At 38.3% G+C, this 20,865-nt stretch overlaps 1 protein-coding gene and 2 long non-coding RNA genes across 6 annotated transcripts; 2 read left to right on the top strand and 1 right to left on the bottom strand.

Annotated features, from left to right (window-relative positions):
* Positions 1 to 336: 336 nt before the first annotated feature.
* On the bottom strand, positions 337 to 7,876 carry LOC130467038 (uncharacterized). The gene is made up of 3 exons (XR_008927197.1): positions 7,035 to 7,876; positions 988 to 1,142; positions 337 to 497 (listed from the first exon to the last, which is right to left on the bottom strand). It is a non-coding gene; the product is annotated as an uncharacterized lncRNA (long non-coding RNA).
* On the top strand, positions 1,895 to 5,870 carry LOC110803677 (uncharacterized). 2 transcript variants are annotated; one of them, XR_008927196.1, is made up of 5 exons: positions 1,895 to 2,087; positions 2,839 to 2,921; positions 3,704 to 3,797; positions 3,946 to 4,065; positions 5,526 to 5,870. It is a non-coding gene; the product is annotated as an uncharacterized lncRNA (long non-coding RNA). The 2 variants fall into 2 exon arrangements; XR_008927195.1 differs by having other exon boundaries at positions 2,839 to 3,059.
* A 710-nt stretch (positions 7,877 to 8,586) lies between the features above and the next one.
* LOC110800118 (probable glycosyltransferase At5g20260) lies at positions 8,587 to 12,899 on the top strand. 3 transcript variants are annotated; one of them, XM_022005415.2, is made up of 4 exons: positions 8,587 to 8,952; positions 9,044 to 9,228; positions 11,570 to 11,930; positions 12,109 to 12,899. In XM_022005415.2, the coding sequence occupies exons 1-4, from the start codon at positions 8,725 to 8,727 to the stop codon at positions 12,766 to 12,768; spliced, it is 1,434 nt and encodes a 477-aa protein (XP_021861107.2). In that variant the 5' UTR covers positions 8,587 to 8,724; the 3' UTR covers positions 12,769 to 12,899. The 3 variants fall into 3 exon arrangements, with proteins under 3 accessions (XP_021861107.2, XP_056693110.1, XP_056693111.1); XM_056837132.1 differs by having other exon boundaries at positions 8,620 to 8,952; positions 9,041 to 9,228; XM_056837133.1 differs by lacking the exon at positions 8,587 to 8,952 and having other exon boundaries at positions 9,098 to 9,228; positions 11,534 to 11,930.
* The last annotated feature ends 7,966 nt before the right edge of the window (positions 12,900 to 20,865 follow it).

The following is a 20,865-nucleotide window of genomic DNA, read 5'->3' as shown; positions in this document are numbered from 1 at the left end:
TCTAATTGCACCCTGAACAAGCCAACTGGTACTGTCACTAGCTTACTCGCAACTCAACAGCATCTAAGAATAGTCAGGGATTATGCCACCCAGGCTATTAGGGAATAACACAAGCTTGTTATAGAGTAGTTAAGTCTTAGATACAATTCTTTGGTGGCCAAAACCCTTATTACCTTATATGGTTAACCGTTAATGGTTTGGTTCGATATCTCAGGCAACCTTAAGGAAGGAGAAATCCCCTCGAATATAGGAATACTAGTCTTGTATGCACGCGATGCGTGCGAGATTATACACAAACTAAAATGATAGATTAATATATTGTCACAAACCAGACCAAATTACATAATTCATGGTAATGTTCCTTAAAATAGGAAATGGACACACAATTTACTCAAATTCAGTACATAATTTCAAAATTTGCATCATATTTTTTTAATTTCTTCTCACATAGATGTTTTTTTCCCGGATTGTTGATTCTTCTCCTTGAAGCGTCTCCACTTTTGATCGAACCCGGAAAAATCAGAAAAATTCAAAAATTCAGTAATAATCAATGAACTCATAAATTCAGAAAATAAATCCCAAAAATTCAGAAAATTAAACATGTGCAAATTAAATCAAGTACTCAAAGAAATATAAATAACACCATTTCCGAGCAGTTGGGGAGTAAAACTCTATTGGACTCAAAAAAAATACAATATCGGTTATACTTTTGCACAGACGATTCAAATAACACAATGTTACTCCGTATCTCACTATTAACTACATATGCAAAACTTTAACACTCTCTCATATGGAAACACTCAAATTCCATAGGTAAGGAGTGGCAACATCACTCAATCATTCAAGAAAGCATTCAACACTGACTTCAAGATTGAACTTAACAAAATAATCCAAATTTGCAACATAAGACCAACAAACATAGTTCAAGAAAGCGTGATAAAGTATCATTAGACAATTTAAAGATCATAGGGGTAATAGAGAATATACCCATAGTTTCTCGGTTACTGAAGTTTGGAACAGTTGAGCAAGAAGCACCCAGAAACCCGTCATTGTTACAATTCTTCTTGCTGCCAACAGCAACATCTTTGCCTTCTCATTATTGACATGTAGTGCCCAAAGTATGAGGATGAGCCGATAAAATGCTGTATATGAAGAAATACTCTTCAACCAATCATATAAATATTGAAGAAACCCATTTTTGGATAAAAGAAACAAAATCTAGATGACATGAAGTGCCCGGTAATCCCGGAATTTTCATCTTAAGTTTTTAGTATGTGAAGAGCATGAAATTCGAATGAGCCAAACGAATGAATAGATCAGCATCATTCAAATGAGCCAAACGAATGAATCAATAGAATTAAATTCAAAGATTTCTACAAAAATTCAAACAACGCATTAAACAGAATCATACTTGAACAAAAAGACTCGATCTAGCAATAATAAACCTTACATTCTTAGCAGTCTTCTTGTACCAAGATCATACTTCATTATTTGCACATTCCTAATAATTTCTCGCAAAAAACTTATCATTTCCATATCCTACATCCCTAATTATACAACTGTATGATTATTTACCTAAGAAAATAGAACTTCACATTTCAATTTTGAATCAAAGTTGAAGCCTTTGTAATAATCACTACTACAAAAATTGGCAAAGAGATCTATTAAATAAGACCCATTAGGTAAAAAGCAGGTCTCTTTAGTGGAAGAGACCCCGTATAACAAAAGGCGGATCTCTTATAACGCGTGGCCCTGTTAAATGAAAAAGAAAAGAGCCAATTTCACAAAATACGGGTCTGTTATCTCCCGTGGGCCCCAATTGATGAAAATGAAGAAGCCTGATATCCAAAAACACGGGTCTCTTCTCCACACCCCTCCTTTTTTTTTTATCTCTCTTCTTGTCTTCCTCTACAGCGAGCAAACAAAAGTTAAACTTTAATTTCTCTCTCCTCTACAACCTTCGACAATGTTCACTCTTCACAAAAAAAAGGAGTCTTAGTGAAAACCTAAAGAAGGCGACGGCGAAGAAGATCTTTGGAGCAGATCTGCTATCAAAAGAAGCAAATGATCGAGAGCGGATTTCACTGGTATTTCCCTTTTCTCTGCAATGTTTGCTATTTGTTTTGAAGTTCTATCGTAATTAAAGGTTCAATCGTTAAAATTGGATGGTGATACTTGCCTAAGGTGTAGGTTTTTCAATTAGGGCAACAATTTGTTCTTTTTCAGCATCTCTAGTAAAATTGTGAAAATTGCAGGTATTTGATGTTATATTTGTCAGTGATAGATTTAGGTTTAATGTGTATTCAATTGAAATTGAAACTGCTTGATTTATGAAATTGTGATATAAGTGTATGAAATGGAATAAACAACAGGAAAGGTGCAATTTTGCTAATTTGGTTCAATTAGACGCGATTCTTGGTTATTCGGATAATTATTGTTGGTTTATGTTGCTGATTGCTTGGTTTCAAACTCCAGACCTCCATTTATACGTCGACTAATCTTGTTGTTGGTTAACTGCCCGGAAGGTATTGTGAATATAATTATAGAAGGTGGGGAAGTTTTGTATCTATTTTCTGCAATTTTTTAGCAGTAGGTGCCCATGGTAATTCCCTTATTTTGTTGATATCCACCACTCATAGAGAACGTAACGAAACTGCTCCATCTTGCGCATTTAATAGTTCAGGACCTATTAAAAGTATCCTGGTGTATAACCAACATTTACTTTTTTGAGTCTTCTATCTTCTGAAATCTGCCACTGTTAATGGGCATTTGCATAGTCCATGACTTGAATCATTTGCGATATTTAATGACTTGAATCAAAATTGTCTTTTTTAACAGGTTTTTTCCCCTATATTTTGTAGTGGTGTGGCTGAACAGGGAAACGATGAAGCTACAAAGCTGCAGGTAACGAATTCAAAGAGGTTAGTAAAGGTAGAGGCACTCCTCTGTTTGCAGCTCCTGATTTATGTGCCTTTGGAACCTTTTTTTTCCCTGGGTGCAGCAGTTCTTGAATGAGATCTTGTAAATTACCAAGCAGAAGTTTTGGTTAAAATAGCTAGGTAAAATAAGCTTATTACCTTATGTTTATCCCAACATATTTTGAATGTTGTTGAATTTTTTTGTTGGGTGTTTGTCTGTGTGTTTGGAACTGGTTTTGCTGGTGGTAGTGTTCAGGCCTATTTGCTTGAGGTGTTAGCACTTAGCAGTAGTTTTGTACAAACCTTCTTAGAGATTTTTGCTTGCATTGCCTTCCTTTCTTGAATTGTTTATGAGTTGTTGAAGACACAATGTAATCAAAAGTTGAAAAGGACCAATTAATTCAACCAAGGTAAAGTCACCTGTTGCTTATCGTAGTCGAATGACTTCTCTGCTTGCTAAAAGTACAGCTGATAACTTTATAACTTAAGTAAGACATTGTTTCCTTTCCTAGTTTTTTGTCTCAGTCATGTTACCGAAAACTGATTGGGTAGAAGTTTTCCTTATCCACATTTTATGTACTGTTCTGGCCCCACTACTACAAAAGTCGGCAAAGAGATTCCTCAAATAAGACCCATAATTCTCCTTTATGTTCGTTCTGATATTTTTGGTGTAATGCTCAGCTATATTTTTAAGGGTTTTCTTGTTTATTTCTGATATATGCAGTGCTAGTATATTTTAGTGATGTGAAATTATGATGGAAGTGATGTCTTTGTTTGAATTACAGGAAGTTTTCAAATGTTGCTCCAACTAAACCTTTTAGACTTGGATTGGATGAGATTTTGAACACTCTTGACAGGGCCTACATTATCACTGAGTAGGTATATGAAGTTTGAAATCATATTCTAGATGTTTATTTCCCTGTAAGGGAACATCTAAACTATATATTACATAAGTGTATGTTATTATACTGTATGATGTATTTGAAAAGGTTATGCCTCATAGTTTGATTTTCACTTCCTCATTCAGGAATATGATGTTGTTGCCGAGCTAGACACCCTAGAAGGAGAGTAAGAAGAATCGTACAAAGATAGCATAATACTTCGATTATCCAACTCCAACCTCACTTCACAGACACCAGATATGCAGGTGGGACATCTTCTCCATATCAATCAATCAATGGATTATTCAAAAATAATCACTTAGTGCTTAATTACCTGAGTGACTCCAAGTAAATAATCAGGAACCCCCTCATATTTTTTGGAAGAGGGTTAGAAGAAAGGGTTTCATGCTTAATTCATTTCACCTGAATCCCCTTATGTGAATTTTTTCATAGCTTTCATCTGAACCTGAATGTATGATTCATTTCTAGTTACACTGGAACGCTGCTTTTATATTTGAGAATCAGTCAACACGGCTATAACATTTGACTGTTCTTTTTGTAGCTTTCGTGAAACAAGCTGTAGGAACTAATGTTTGTATTCTGTATAACTCTTTGATAATCTACCTAATATGACGAATTCATGATTTTTAAAGCATATCTTCTGGTGGACTTAAGCATTGTTATAAAGATGGAGCTTCCTTGATCTTGTATCAAAAGTTTCGTTAAGGTGTTATAGGCGTAGGATTGGGCTTGCTTATGGAGTTATGTGGCGTATGTCTTTGCCTTTCTGATATGATATGGGTTTAGACTTTTCTCTAAGTATTCGAGTATTAATTACCTTATCAATTTGCATTTTATTTGAAAAATGTCTATCCCTCCAATGAATTATCTTGTTGATTTTTCTTGTTGTGTGAAATTGCTTTAATTTCCTTACCTGGTTGGCTAATTGTACTGTATTTAGTCTCACTTTAGTTATCTGAGAATTATTAGGTAGATCTGAATATTTGAAAAGTTTTAAGAATACAGTGAAATTTTTTCAAAGAAAAAGGTTGGATGAAAAATAACAAGCATTTTCTGAAATGTACAAACAGGCTGTAGCCTGTAGGTTTATCAAAGTGTCCATGAAGGAGTCAACTATGGATCAAGTTTCAGTTATTAATCCATCTCAATATACACAAGTCAAAAGTCACAGGCAGTTACCCAGGTGGTTAAGTGAGTAATATACCTTCAACTTTTTGTCAGAACTCATATTCTGATGATTTATTGACTTTGGATTCTTTCAATTCCTCTATGTTTGTCTAACTTACAGATTCATGGATCACAAGCATTGCTCGTGGTTATCCCGGCCTTAAATTAACTTGTTTATAATTTCTTTGTCGATCACAAGCATTCTATATATTTCGTATATACTATGATGTGGGTTTGCTGCTGCAATACTCTGGTGGTGTTTCTTTTTGTTGTGGATAAGTGGGATTGCAGTCCTGTTACAATTTCAGTTGGTTGGTGTTGTTGGATGGCTACCTGCTGTTTTTTTTGGAGTTTTCTTTGGTGTCTTAATGCTGATGTCCTTTAGTTTAGGCAACGAAATAAATTTCCCGTAATATATTGATGGTTGGTATTCACAGTTTCATTCAGCTGTTTATATATTTCTTATCGTAAATCGGTAAATGAGTCGGTTTTTTTAAATTATCCTTTGTTTAACTACTAATTATGCTACTCATTACAGTTTTCTGAAGAAACTTATTCATCGGGAAATGTGGATGAGGTTAGAGATATGTGGGTCGAGTATTTGCTCAAGCAAGAAGCGGATGAAGAAAACCAAGTTGATGGTATGAAAATAACTCCATGAGTTTCGGTTCCAATTGTTGGTAAATTGGCGTGAATGATTATATTTTTGAATTGATTTTTGTTTTACGTTTTTTGGAAATTGCGATGTAAAGCTTTGACGTTTATGCAAATTACAATTTATGTAAAGCTTGCGTTTTGAGCATTACTTGTGGGAAATATATTTTTTTTGTTAATATATGGATTATGGAATTGTTCTCTAATTATTACAAATTATGTATTATAGCAGGTGTGGTTTTGTGCGTTTGATGCCTGCTGGCAGGTGTAATATATGTATATTAATTCTGAATTGGCGCAGCTGACATGTATTCTGCTATTATCGATTTTTTTTTCAAAAAAAGGTTTCAAAGAGACCCGTCAGGTGTAATAAAGGCTCTCTAGTTATAATAATAAAAAATTCAAAGAGACCCCATATCTAAGATATGAGATCTTAATTTGAAAAAAAATAATAATAATAAAAATAACAAAGAGACCCCCTATCTTATATATGAGGTCTTAACTACTTTAATAAACAAAAATAAAAATATTCAAAGAGACCTCCTATCTCAGTTATGGGGTCTGAACATTTAGCAAACAGATCTCATATCTCTAATAAGAGGTCTCTTTCCCTTCTAAAATATTTTCACCAACGCTTACATAAGAGACCCTCTTTCTTACGTGGGAGGTCTCTAACTTTTAACAAACAGACCCCCTCTTCATGAGGGGGTCTCTTTATCAAAGAGACCTGTGAGATAGAGACCCCTTGAAAGAAGATCTCTTAAGCCATTTTGGAAGGGTCTCTTTGCCCTTTTTTGTAGTAGTGAATCACTGTTTCACAACCAAAAAATAAATAAATACAATAATCACAGTACCAAACATAATTCTTTCGTACATAACCAATCAAAACAATTAATCAGCAAAACTAACCGAAAAAATCTTAATATTACAAACTATCAATATTACTGTAACAATTACTTCCACATATAACCAATCAAACCATTAATCACCAAAAATTAACCCAAATAATTTATAATATTACAAATCATCACCGTTACTATAAAAAATCACATTTCTATGCAGCAAATACAAAATTTTATGTAATCAAACGAAAAAATAGAGAAACACATCATTGAACTACATAAACTAACCCCTAATTATTCATTCCCATAAATCACAATAACTGAAAATAATCACACAGCTTTTTACTAAAAATACGAAAATTCCACGTTCAACACAAAAAAATGAGGATATTTCTACCAACAAACAACACCAATTAAACCCTAAATATCACTATTACAACATAAAAAAAAACATTGTTTTACAGTAAATTTCAACAATTCTACCATCAAAATCAAGAGACAAAGAGATAAAGTTACGCAAAAAATCTAAAGGCGAAGATCGGCCTCTCTACCTGGCAACAACAATCTTTGACAAACATTCGATTTTTTGGCTCAATAATGTCCACCCGGTGCACCCATCAACCTCATTTTCTCCGCTAAATCCTTCGCCGTACCCATTTTCGTCGACATTACAATAAATTTCTAAACTTTCCCGATCAAATTAAACCCGAAAAATGTACTTTTTAGAAAAACAAAAATCTCTAAATCTCTCTATTCAATCCCACAATATTTTTTAAAATCGGAATGGCTAGGGCTCCAGAATAAAAATATCTCTCTAAACAATTGGAAAAAACAATAAAAATCGGAAAAAAAAAACACATCAAATAAACAAAATCTCCAGAATCAATTGGAAAAAAATGAAAATCTATACAAAGTTGTTAAAATCTCACCCTAATCTCTAGAAGATCAGGCGGTGATGGCGACGGCGAGAGGCGGAGGAGAAAGAGCGTGTGTGTGCAGTGAAAGAGAGACGAAATATTTAGGGTTTAGAATGGGATGGGGTTTGGTGGAAGAGGATTAGAGGAAGAAGATCAAAGAAGATGAAGAGGAAGGAGAGAGAAAACGGGAGGGAGCAGGAAGGGTCAGGGACGCCGAAGACCTAGGAGAGAGAAAGAGAGCTATGCGCATGTGAGAGTGAGGCTGGGGGCTGGGTTTAATTAGGGGTAATTTCGTCAATTCACTGGGGGACACGAAAAGTTAATTTACTCTTATGCCCTCAGCTGTTCCTTTATGTAATAGAGATATTATAGAACGATTAACGGAAGTGTGTTTGTTTTAAAACTTATTTTCCATTTTGTATAGGAATGAAACTTAATTAACAAATTACCATCCACGTAGGATCGGATTATGTATGGTTCGCTAACAAAATGACTCCTACTTCAAAACTATTAACAAAAGGTTATGTACGCACAAGGTATACACCGGGATAACTCTTACCCTTTGTAACTTTTTATATTTTTATGAAAAACGTAGATGGATAAACATTTGAATGGGTTAAGTAATTACCTTTATACAATATTATTGCGTTTGAAACAATAATTTTATTAAAATGAAAAAAAATTATTTCTGAAAAATAAATAACTTTTACATATATCAGGGTAACTTTTAAGCATTTTGGGTAAATAAGAATGTGTGAACTATTCAAGGTGGCATTATATTAGCTCCTTAGTTTCTTCTTTTGTATCAGCACTACAAATCTTCTATGCTTTGCAGTTTTGTACGAAGTACTATTACACAACGATAAATTGAGTGAAATTAGGCTTTAAAATATAAGCACGTGGTCTCATGCCACATTTTGAAATTTTTGGCACGTCACAACACGGTATAAAACTATCAGGGTCGTTTTGAGTCGGATTTATTCAGGCCCAAATCACAAGTTGATCGGTAGGGCACGTAGCCATCTTCACATATGAATATGTGTACACCTTGTAGTTGTATCCCCATACTTTAGAAACACTTCACACCATATGCTCCTGACTCCTAAGTCCCTAATAACTTTGACTTTTCTATATTATAAAATTAATTAAGGAGCACAATCTTAATTAAGTTAAACAATATAATAATCATAAATTAAATACTAGTATTATACACTGACATATATGAATAAATTAAATTAAAGTTAAAATCTTTTATATGTTCTCCATAACTAGCTAGTATAAGAAACAAGAAAGAGAGGTAAAAAGTACTTAAAACACATAATCCATGGCTAAAACACCCACAAAATTATTGCTAATACTCCCTACATTTCTCATTCTAACCTTGTTCTTCTACTTATCTATCTTTCACCAAAACAAGTTTAACTTCAATCTTCTTTCTAAGCTTTTCCGGCCACCTTTCGATAATCCTTCCATTAATAACATCATTAATCATACTCATCATCCTCATGATCATGATCATGATGACAACATCTCATATTTTACCATGCTAGTTGTAAGTTGTTGTTACATGTTAGTTTGGTTTGGTTTTGTTTGGTTCTTGGTAAGTTTTTTTGTTGACTTACTTTTGTACATTTGTGTAGAAGAAACAGGAAAAAGAGAAGAAGAAGAAGAAGAATAATCAGAGTAGTTTGGAGAAGATTGAGGATGGTTTGGCCCGAGCTCGTAGCTCTATCCAGGAAGCAACCCGTACCCGGAGTTGTAAGTCGGAGGAAGAGGAGATATTTGTTCCAAGAGGACCGGTTTACCGGAATCCGTATGCTTTTCAACAGTAAGTCATTTTTGTTTCAACTAAGGGCTCCTGACTCCTGTGTTTGTTTTTTCTTTCAAGTTTTCTATTTTTTGAAAATAAAAAACTAAATATGGAAAACACCAAAAAAAAAAAAAATATTAGTTTTCTTTCATCACATTTCTAAATCAACATGACTATTATATAAATAATAAATTTGAGTTCATAATTCAACCTAATTTATATGACCTCAAACATCATAAAATAAAAAATTGAAAACCTGCAGCGATATCAAACGACCTGTTCAACGATAAGAAGTAACCACTTAGCTTAGCCCTTTCATTGTTTCAATTCCTCTAAAATGTTATATAGTCTGATTTAAAATTACTTAATTTGATTATTGTAACATTTTTAATATGACTAGGACTTATAATAAGTCAAGTAACTAAATTCAGACAAAAACATACTATGTACAAATGGAGTATTTTCTTTTAGGGCTTGTTCGGTATCGTTTTTTGTTTCTAGTTTTCTGTTTTTTACAAAACTAAAAACCAAAATATGAAAACCACAAAAAGTAGTTTCCAATTTTTTGCTGTCAGTTTTCAAAATTAACATGATTACAATAGGTATGACTATTTTTTAGTTCATAATTCAATCTAAATCATATGACTTATAAAATCAAAAAATCAAAAACTGAAAACTGACAGTAATACTGAACGGGTCTAGGTGCTGATTATATAAGAGTACATTTATAATTTTAAAGTGTACATTATATACTCGAGTGTAATGACTTTAGAGCTATTCCTGCATGGTGATGGTTAAAGGAACAAATAAAAATTGTTGGATACTAGCGTGCCACACGTATAATATTGAAGTGTTGCATTACAAAAAAATCGTGTAAATGTTGCATCTAAAAAAACCCAGGAATGAAGTACTTCGTGTACATACCGACCTCTCTTTTTGGATGATAAAAAAATAAAATTGAGCGACGTTCTTATTTAAACAAAAATAACGGACGGTTCTGAATTTCGGAAGTTTTATTTATATTTTAATAATGGTCAATGCCTTCAGTAGTCAGTAACCAAGCTTCTTTTTTAGAGATCCAAGACAAGAAAATAGAAAATAAATTAAAGCTAGGAAAAATGAAACCTCGTTATACATTTATGATTAGTACGAATATAATTAATTGTGCATATTTTTACGTACAAATAGAATTAGAATACTAGTAGATCGTTTGAATCTGGTGGTATCACTCGAAGCAGTAAGACCACATGGTCATGCATTTCAAGTGGCACAAGATCCTATTTGAATTAATCATGCTTTAAAATATCAAGTATGCATAGACTCTATAAGCTACTCATATATATTTAGCTAGGTTGCGTTCTATTTTGGGGATGAACGGATATGAATTTATGTAATTTGTCTAAATTATACTTATTTGACCTGAGTTTAAGCCCGTCAAAAAAAAAGAAAAAAAAAAAGACCTGAGCTTATTACGGATATGGATATGGATCTAGTTGATTTATAGGTTGTGATCAGAACTTATTACGAAATAGAATTTAAAGTAGATGGTAAAAACTTATAAGACCCGACCACTACAAGAAAATGAGTTATTTTCGGCTGATTATACCGACCATATTTAAAGTAGATGGTAAAAACTTATTTTACCGACCATTTTAAAAGCAATCGTTTATAATGATATTACCGACCGCTTTAAAGGAGATTAGCAGTGTTTTCTTGTGGTAAACTGATAAGACATTATTGTAACTTATTACGAAATAGATCTTTTTTTACTTTTCTGGCAATATCAGGTCTTTTCTCTTTCAAAAAGCAACTTATTTATAGAAAAAACTGTCATTAACCAAAAAGTTGGGTTATTTAACCTTATTATACTTAAAATTTATTTTTAAGGGGAAGGGAATGCACCATCAACAAGCTACTACCAAACACTTCTTAATATAGAGCACACTATCTTTAGTTATTTACTACAAAGTATATATTCATAAATTTACATATAATAAATGGTATTGTGTGAAAAAACTAACTTCTTACCACCAAATAGGAGTATGTACGTAGTTATGTTTTCTAATCAACTAGTTATACTTTTTAACCGTAGAGTTATACTTTTTAACCGTAGAGTTATACATTGTGACCAAATAGTTATTTTCAATACTTATCAGTATAATCAATCAAATAGTTATACTTTCTAATAAAATAATTATATTTTATCATTATATAGTTAATTTTTTTTAATGATAATTTGATAAGCGCACAGTCTTATGCGTATGATGGTCTTATAGCTAGGATATCTACTCATACTTACGTGCATTTTGTTAATTTCTAACAGTAATTGTAAACTCAATTGACAAACATAATTAAGCAGGAGCCACAGAGAAATGGTAAAAAGATTCAAGATATGGACCTACAAAGAAGGGGAAAGACCCTTGGTGCACCAAGGACCAATGAGCTACTTCTATGGCATAGAAGGCCATTTCATCCAAGAAATGGAGGACGGAACGAGCTCAATCAACAAGTTCATGGCTCGCCACCCTGATGAGGCGCACGTCTTCTTTCTCCCCTTCAGTATCGTAAACATGAGGCTATCGTTTTACAAGCCCCTCGACTATGACCGCGGTCCTATCAACAAGGTGTCGTTAGACTATGTCAATGTGGTAGCTCAGAAGCATCCTTATTGGAATAGAACTCACGGGGCTGATCATTTCATGCTCTCGTGCCATGATTGGGTAAGTATGTACGTTACATACTATATATAGACGCGAAACGTGTAATTAATTCATTGTTCAGCAACGTATGTCCATATGTGAAACTAATAAAAAAAGGGAAAAAGTAATTATCATAGCGCACACCCACTTAATTTTTTTTTCTAAAGCATGCAATTGTTGATATGCTTGTATATTTTAGGCACCGGAGATCTCATTCGCCAACCCGCAGTTGTTGAAGAATCTTATAAGAGCACTTTGTAACGCCAATACGTCTGAGGGATTTCAACCCATGAGAGATGTTCCCATCCCGGAAATTAATGTCCCGGGTAAGGACTTAAACCAACCAGGGTTGGGTTTGCGAACAAGTAAGCGCCGAATCCTTGCATTTTTCGCCGGTGGTAACCATGGACACGTTAGAAAGTCCTTATTCGCGCAATGGGAAAAGGACAGCGAAATCCAACTCTACGAACACCTACCAAAGAATCAAAACTACTTTCAAATGTTAGGGCAAAGCAAGTTTTGCTTGTGCCCTAGTGGTTATGAAGTGGCAAGTTCGAGAATTGTAGAAGCTATTCGTGCAGAGTGCGTACCAGTGATTATCAAAGATAATTATTCGTTTCCTTTCAGTGATGTTCTTGATTGGAATCGATTTTCGATCTATGTTCCAAAGGCGAAAATACCCGAGATTAAGACAATGTTGAAAGGTATTTCTCCTAGACAGTATGCGAAATTGGTAAGAGGAGTAAGGAGTGTGAAATGGCATTTTACGTTGAATAGACCTTCTAAACCATTTGATTTGATTCATATGGTGTTGCATTCTATATGGTTACGTAGGCTTAATATAAGATTGCCATATTAATATCATTGTATCAATGAAGGATCTAATGAACATACATATAACATATAGCTAGTAGAAATACAATACATTGTTTCAATTGCACACACTACATACATATTGGAATGAAATTGAAGCAAATAATTTTGTGTTCACGTCTAGAATGAATCTTCTCATGGAGGTAGGGATGCGTTCTCTTCTATCTTAAAAAAAAAAAAAAAAAAAAAATCAGGTCTAATAAGTTAAGATAAGTTACAATCAGTTCATATATCAGACCAATATAAATTCCAATCAAGTTTTACAAGTTTACTCTCTTAAGTATACTCTCTTTAAATTAGGTCTGATTAGATCCTGTAAGTTTCAATCAGGGCTTATCGATGCTCCTATCAGGCCAATTACGTTTAATCAATTCCAATAAGTTCAAATAAGACCAGGTTTCATCCGGGGAAGATAACACACCCTATATTTTTTGGTTAAAGCCTTAAGATGGGACATACATAAGACTTAGATCAAATCTCGTATATATCATTGCTAGGCCTTGTGACTCTCTCTACACCAAATAAAAACAAAATAAAACGATGACAAATAATGGACACTACTAGTATAATACGTAATATATACTCAGTAGTACTACATCTGTTGCTTAATGTTTGTTACAATTATTATCTGTATGAACTCTAACAATCTTTAACCGCTAACATTTCGAGACGGCCCTAATAAGATCTCATATAATAATATTTTTACTTATGTAATAGTGAGAATTTATGATCATGTTTTTCTAAGTTTTGGACACATTATCTAAAGTGTTACCATCATTAAAGAGCAACGGTAATAATTCCCCCTTACGTATCATATATACTCCCAAGTCCTAATATTTAATTAATCACATTACTAGTTCAATTAAACCATTACTTACGATATAGTCGATCTCATCTGTGATTCATTCATGGATTTTTGAAAATTACCAATAGCTTATTTTTTTACCCACACAAGTTCAAATGTAGTTTTCAGTTAAGTAAAATGTCAAATTCCAAAGACTAATTACTAATAGTAATAATGTAATTTCACGTCACACTTAGCTTCTTAAGAAAGATTGAAAGAAGTCAGTATCTTATGTGTACGGGTAGCCCTACCGGTATGCCGGTAGGACAACCCATAACAGCTGTATCATAGACATATACTCACAAGAAGCGCCAAAGGTGCAGTCGGCATCCAGGGTTTACAATCCCAGTCGGCATTTCTCTGACATCATCTACCTATCAGAGCCGAAAGGGAGGATCCGGAACCAACGGGTAATAACCCGGGTCCTCCGTACAAATAACCCGTCTATATATACGGACCCCCATCAATGCCAAAGGTACGCAATTCCAGCCCAATCATTCTTATAAGCATTTATTACAGAGCTACCAGCATAATCTGACTTAAGCATCGGAGGGGTAATTCTCGGATCGCCCCCGAGGCTAGTTAACGGTTTCACTGTGCAGGATCTCAGTCGGGAGTCAGTCATCCTTTTCCTGTTCCAAGTCCGTCGCCGGAACAATTGGCGCTAGAAGGAGGGGACCCCCACTTGTAAGCAGAACCCACAGCCAGGCGCACACACACACACACACACACACACACACACACACACACACACACACACACACACACACACAAAAATCACCCTTGAAAATGGAGAGTACGCAGTCGGATTCGTACAAGAGAAGCAAAAAGCAGGCCTCGAAAGCAACCCCACAGAGTACACAGACGACAAAAACAACAACCCCATTGAAACCCACGCTGTTCTCGGCAGAGCCAATAATAACACCCGTCAATGACCAACCCACCCCCCAGCTAGGGAGCCAGTCGGTAGTCAGCAAAACTACGACTGCAGCAACACCCTTACATGTCCTGGGATACTCAGTCGAGGACGACGACTCAGACGGAGAGCCCGAAAGCCCAGCCCAGGATGATACACAAATGCCGTCTGAACTCGCCGGTCAGTTCTCGGAGGAACAGTTGGCTACGGCAAGAGCGGTGATGGCCGCGTTGTCGGCCCTGAAGCCAGCGAGAAAAGCGAGAAAAGCAAACACAGAACCCGCACCCAGGACAGTCATACACCAGACTACGGAAACACCAGTCGGCGAAAAACGGAAGAGATTGCCGATAAGAAACCTATTCGGAGTGCAGATCCTAGTGCAACAAGAACAACACCCCAATACAAACCAGGCGATTGCTCTGCGCAGTCGGCCGGAACCCATGGTCATCGAAGAGACAAGAGAAGCACCCCAGAGGTACGCGCCGCGCCGTTACACCATCCAACCTGCGAACTCCCCCCTGTGCGCGGACATTCTGGAGGAACCAATGGAGAAATTGAAGTTCCCACTCTGCAAGTACGACGGATCCACAGATCCGGAGGTCCACTGCAACACATTTGAGCAACATATGATGTTGTATACAGATTCCGACGCCATGTGGTGCAAGGTATTTCCCTCAACGCTGCTGGGAGTGCCATCCGGCTGGTATAAGGGACTACCAAAGGGGTCGGTATATAATTACCGACAGTTAGAAGCAGAGTTCATGCTACGGTTCATCAGTCGGCAGCAGAGAAAGAAAACGTCGGGAGAACTGATGGCAGTCACCCAAAGAAGCGGAGAGTCCTTAAGAGATTACCTCACCAGATTCAACAACGAGTCCACCAGCATACCAAACTTGCAACAAGAGATAGCTGTGGTGGCCCTGATGAGAGGAATGAACCACTGCGAGTTCAAAAAATACTTGGGAAGAAAATCCTTCACCGATCTGGGAAGCGCACTGATGAAGGCCCACGAATACATCAAAAGCGACGAGCTGATGACAATCCCAAATCACTATCAGTCGGCACAGACTAGAAATGCTGCACCAAGGCCGGTTCAGCCGGCGCAGCAAAATCAGAACAGGGGGTTCAGAAAGGATGAACAGAGGAAGGACCCAAGAGGGAGAGATTACCAGAAACAGTCAACCAGCATATACCCCACATTCCATGAATACACCCCATTGAACGCCCCAAGAGCCGCAATTTACAATGTCAACAAGAACGAAAACTGGAAGAGGCCTCCACCAATGAGCGACAAACCCCGACCACAGTCGAAGTACTGCGCATTCCATGATGATTGTGGACACTATACGGAAGACTGCAGAGACTTGAAGGATAACATCGAGGATATGATCAGGAGAGGCTATCTGACACAATATAAAGCCCGACAGAACAACAACAACCAACAGAATAACAGTCGGCAAAGCAATAGCACAAACAGCAGATTACCATCCACCCAAACACCACTCCGAATAGAGCAGAAGGCACCAGAAACCAGTCCGAGTGGAGAGGCTAGAAACAATGGCCAGAAGGGGCCGACAGTATGGGTCATATTTCTGAGGACCGTGCCATGGAGGAACAATCAGTGGAGCCGGCAGAAGTCTGGGCGAACACCGCCACCTGATAAACTACCATAGCACCAGAAAATGGCCGGCACCCCAAGTCATGCCAAATATCTCATTCACCCCAGCCGACTGTCGCGGAATTATATACCCTCACGACGATCCACTGGTTTTGGGCCTCGAAATAGCAAACTTCCCAGTGAAACGAATACTGGTGGATGGAGGGAGTTCAGCGAACATTATCTTTTGGGAAGCCTTCGTTCAGCTGAAAATAGACGAGAAAGAGCTCACACGAGTCAACTATCCTGTGATAGGATTCTCCGGAGCCACGGTCTTCCCGGAAGGTAGCATCAGGCTACCAGTGCAGATTGGAGAGGGAAGGACCGCAAGGGACCTAATGGTAGACTTCTTAGTAATCAAAGTGCCTGCTGCATACAACGTAATAGTGGGCCGGCCATTCATCCACGATGCACAAGCAGTGGTATCAACATACCATCTAACCATGATATACATGTCTAACTTTGAGAAGGCTGAGAGAATCCGAGGCAGTCAAGATTCAGCAAGATCATGCTACTTGACGGCATTAAAAACACCAGGCCGACTGACCCCATCCAGGAATATAGCGAGAGAGGCAGCAATGAAAAGACCGGCAAAAGGCCAAGCCCCAAGATCGGGGGGCGAGCAATCTCTTTTGCCCAAGAAGGAGAAAAGGCAGAAAATGGAGTCACCCACAATCGAAAGCATCGAAAAGGGGACTACTCTACCTAGGGTAGAGGCCGGAGGAGAGTCGGAAGAAGTCGAGCTGGTAGAAGGAGAAACTGGCAGAACAGTAAAGATAGGAACCGACATTGACCCCCAGTTGCGGGTAAACATGATCGGTCTGTTGAGAGAACAGGCGGATGTGTTCGCATTTTCCGCAGACGAAATGCCAGGTATAAGCCCAGAGGTAATCGAGCACCGACTGAATGCCGACAGAGCAGTCAGGCCGGTAAAACAAAAGAAAAGAAACTTCTCAACAGAAAAAAATCAAGCAATACAGGAAGAAGTAGAAAAGTTGTTGGCAGCGGGATTTATTGAACCATGCGACTACCCAGAGTGGTTGGCCAACGTCGTAATGATTAAGAAGTCAAACGGCTCGTGGAGAATGTGCGTAGATTTCACAAACCTTAATAGAGCATGCCCGAAAGACTGCTATCCACTGCCAAGAATCGACAGGCTAGTCGACTCCACATCTGGCCATGCGCTGCTCAGCTTCCTTGACGCATTCTCCGGGTACCACCAAGTCAGCCTTGCAAAGGCCGACAGGAGAAAAGCAGCATTCATCACTGAGGGGGGAGTATTCTGTTACAAGGCTATGCCGTTTGGGTTAAAGAACGCTGGGGCAACGTACCAAAAACTGGTCGACAGAGTGTTCGCAAACCAAAAAGGCCGCAACATTGAAGTATACGTCGACGACTCCATGGTGAAAAGCAAATTGGAGACCGACCATTTAGACGACCTCAGGGAAACGTTTGAAACTCTGCGCCGTTACCAAATGAAGCTGAACCCCAAGAAATGTGTGTTCGGAGTGAAATCGGGGAAATTCTTGGGTTTCCTTGTCAGCGAGAGAGGCATAGACGCAAACCCAGATAAGGTAGAAGCAATACTCAGTCTGCCCCAGCCAAAAAGCATCAAAGATGTACAAAGGCTGACAGGAAGAATGGCAGCTCTGACAAGATTTGTTAGCAAATCAGCCGACAGGTCGATCCCATTTTTTAACACTCTCAAGCAGAACGAAAAATTCCGGTGGGGAGAAACCGAGGAAAGGGCCTTTGAGAAGGTAAAAGACCATCTTCGTGCTTTACCGACGATAGCCAGGCCGGAAGAGGGCGACAAGCTACAGTTGTATGTGTCCGCTTCAGCCCAAACCGTTGCTGCCGTACTAATCAGTGAAAAAGACAAAGTCCAGCAGCCGATATACTTTGTCAGCCACATTTTGAATCCGGCAGAAGCAAGATACTCGCTGATAGAGAAAGTGGCCTATGCAGTCCTGATAGCCGCCAGAAAGCTCAGACCATATTTTGATGCACATACCATACAAATTCTGACGAACTTCCCACTAGAGAAGGCTTTGCAAAAAATGGATACAGCCGGCAGGCTGTTGAGATGAGCAATAGAGCTGTCGGAGTACGATCTTGAGTTTCACCCGCGCAATGCAATAAAAGCACAAGCCTTGGCCGACTTCGTAGTTGAAGCATCCTATCAAGAGGATGAAACCAAAGCAGAATCCTGGGAAGTATCAATAGACGGGTCAGCCGCTCAGTCGGGAGCGGGAGTCGGCGTTGTCATGACCTCTCCGACGGGAGATAAGTTCGAATACGCAATCAGATTCACTTTCGCAGCTTCGAACAACGAAGCAGAATATGAAGCAGCCATTGCAGGGGTACAGCTATGTTTGTTGGCAGATGCCAAGAGGATAGTAATGACAACAGATTCTCAGTTGGTGGCAAATCAGTTTTCGGGAGAGTATGAAACAAAAGAGCCGTCAATGCGGCGGTATCAAGAAAAACTGAAGACGCTGACAGCGAAATTAGAGGCTTTTGACATCAAATTGGTCCCCAGAGCGTTGAACACTGCCGCAGACAGCCTAGCAAAACTGGCCAGTTCGAAAGCAATCGAGCTCAGTCGATCAGTAATGATAGAAATCATGCACAGAAGGAGTACGGAAGAAAAAGGAAAAGAAATAATGGTCATCACGGCAAACAAAGAGTGGTACGACGATATCTGGACGTACAAGACGACTGGAGTGCTCCCGACCGATATCAGGGAGGCAAAGAAAATCAAAAAAGACATATGCTGGTACGTCATATATCAGGGACAACTCTATAAAAGAGCATTCAGCCTCCCCCTGCTGCGGTGTTTGACGGCATACGAATCCGCAAGGTTAATCGAAGAAATGCATGAAGGAATATGCGGAAACCATGTAGGAGGAAAAACACTCGCTTTGATCTGCCAAAGACAAGGTTACTACTGGCCAACCATGCTGGAAGACGCACAGAGCTACGTCAAGAAATGTGAAAAATGCCAGCTGTTTGCCCCAGTAATACGTATGCCAGCAAACGACTTGATGCCCATTCTGAATCCAATTCCATTCGCCCAGTGGGGAATGGATATTGTAGGACCCTTCACAACAGCCTCAGGAGGCAGGAAGTTCTTGATTGTTGTCGTCGATTACTTCACAAAATGGATTGAGGCCGAGCCGGTAGCAAAGATAACAGCCAACCAGGTACGAAAGTTCATCTGGAAAAACATCATAACAAGGTTTGGAATACCGACAGCAATAGTATTCGACCATGGATGCCAGTTCGACTGCGAACCTATACGAGCATTCTTGGCAGACTACCGGATCAAGTTCGCATACGCCTCAGTCTGCCACCCACAGAGCAACGGGCAAGCCGAGGCTGCAAACAAACAAATACTCGTAGCCCTTAAGAAAAAGCTGGATGAGTTCAAGGGCAAGTGGGCAGACACAGTCCCAGAGGTTCTATGGGGTAACAGAACGACGGTTAAAGAAGCAACGGGAGAGAGCCCTTTCAAACTATGCTTCGGATCAGAAGCAGTCATACCGGCTGAAGTAGCACTACCCACCTTCCGCATCCAGCATTATGAAGAACAGGGAAACGACAGCTTACTCAGACACCAGCTGGATTTCTTACCAGAGGTCAGACTGCAGGCGGAAATCAAGTCGGCCGCATACAAGAACAGAATGAGCAGGGCCTACAACAAGCGAGTAAAACATAGGAAGCTAGAGGTAGGCGACCTTGTACTTCGCCGGACGGCAGCAACCGGCAAAGCTCAAAACAAGGAAAACTGACTGCAAATTGGGAAGGGCCCTACCAGATATGGGAAGAAATGGTAGCTGGATCATACAGACTAATGGAGATGGATGGAACACCGCTGAAGAACTCATGGAGCGCAGATACTTTAAGAAAATTCCATGTGTGAAGTTGTATGAAAACATGATGTAGTAGGGCCGACAGTGCCATATTTTGAAATCTAATATATGAGCTACAAGTATATTCCAGGTAAACTATACGGCATAAACAAAACGAAATAAAAGGTTGAGCACATTGGCTCAGTTAGCAATGTTGCAAGATACGACAAAACGAAATAAAAGGTTGAGCACATTGGCTCAGTCAGCAATGTTGCAAGATACGACAAAACGAAATAAAAGGTTGAGCACATTGGCTCAGTCATCAATGTTGCAAGATACGACAAAACGAAATAAAAGGTTGAGCACATTGGCTCAGTCAGCAATGTTGCAAGATACGACAAAACGAAATAAAAGGTTGAGCACATTGGCTCAGTCAGCAATGTTGCAAGATACGATATAAACTAAATCGAAGGTTGAGCACATTGGCTCAGTCAGCAATGATGCGAGATACGATATAAACTAAATCGAAGGTTGAGCACATTGGCTCAGTTAGCAATGATGCGAGATACGATATAAATTAAATCGAAGGTTGAGCACATTGGCTCAGTCAGCAATGATGCAAGATACGATAAAAATTAAAATCGAAAGTTGAGCACATTGGCTCAGTCAGCAACGAGGCAAAATACGACATAAACATATGCAAAGGTTGAACACATTGGCCCAGTCGACAAAGAGGCAAGATGCAATATATAATAAAATCGAAGGCAAGAAGACGCCAATACGTGACAAATTGAATAAAATAAAAACAAGCG

This window comes from Spinacia oleracea, chromosome 2 (genome assembly GCF_020520425.1).
Source record: "Spinacia oleracea cultivar Varoflay chromosome 2, BTI_SOV_V1, whole genome shotgun sequence".
NCBI lineage: Eukaryota > Viridiplantae > Streptophyta > Magnoliopsida > Caryophyllales > Amaranthaceae > Spinacia > Spinacia oleracea.
The sequence above is the reverse complement of the archived record's forward strand: the minus strand, read 5'-3'. Positions and strand labels throughout refer to the sequence as shown.

Bases quoted from the DNA above. Each gene is read 5' to 3' on its own strand.
- LOC110800118 (XM_056837132.1), top strand. From the start codon at position 8,725: ATGGCTAAAACACCCACAAAATTATTGCTAATACTCCCTACATTTCTC. The intron at 9,229-11,569 runs GTAAGTCATTTT...ATAATTAAGCAG, and splicing joins AATCCGTATGCTTTTCAACA to GAGCCACAGAGAAATGGTAA. The intron at 11,931-12,108 runs GTAAGTATGTAC...TGTATATTTTAG, and splicing joins TGCTCTCGTGCCATGATTGG to GCACCGGAGATCTCATTCGC.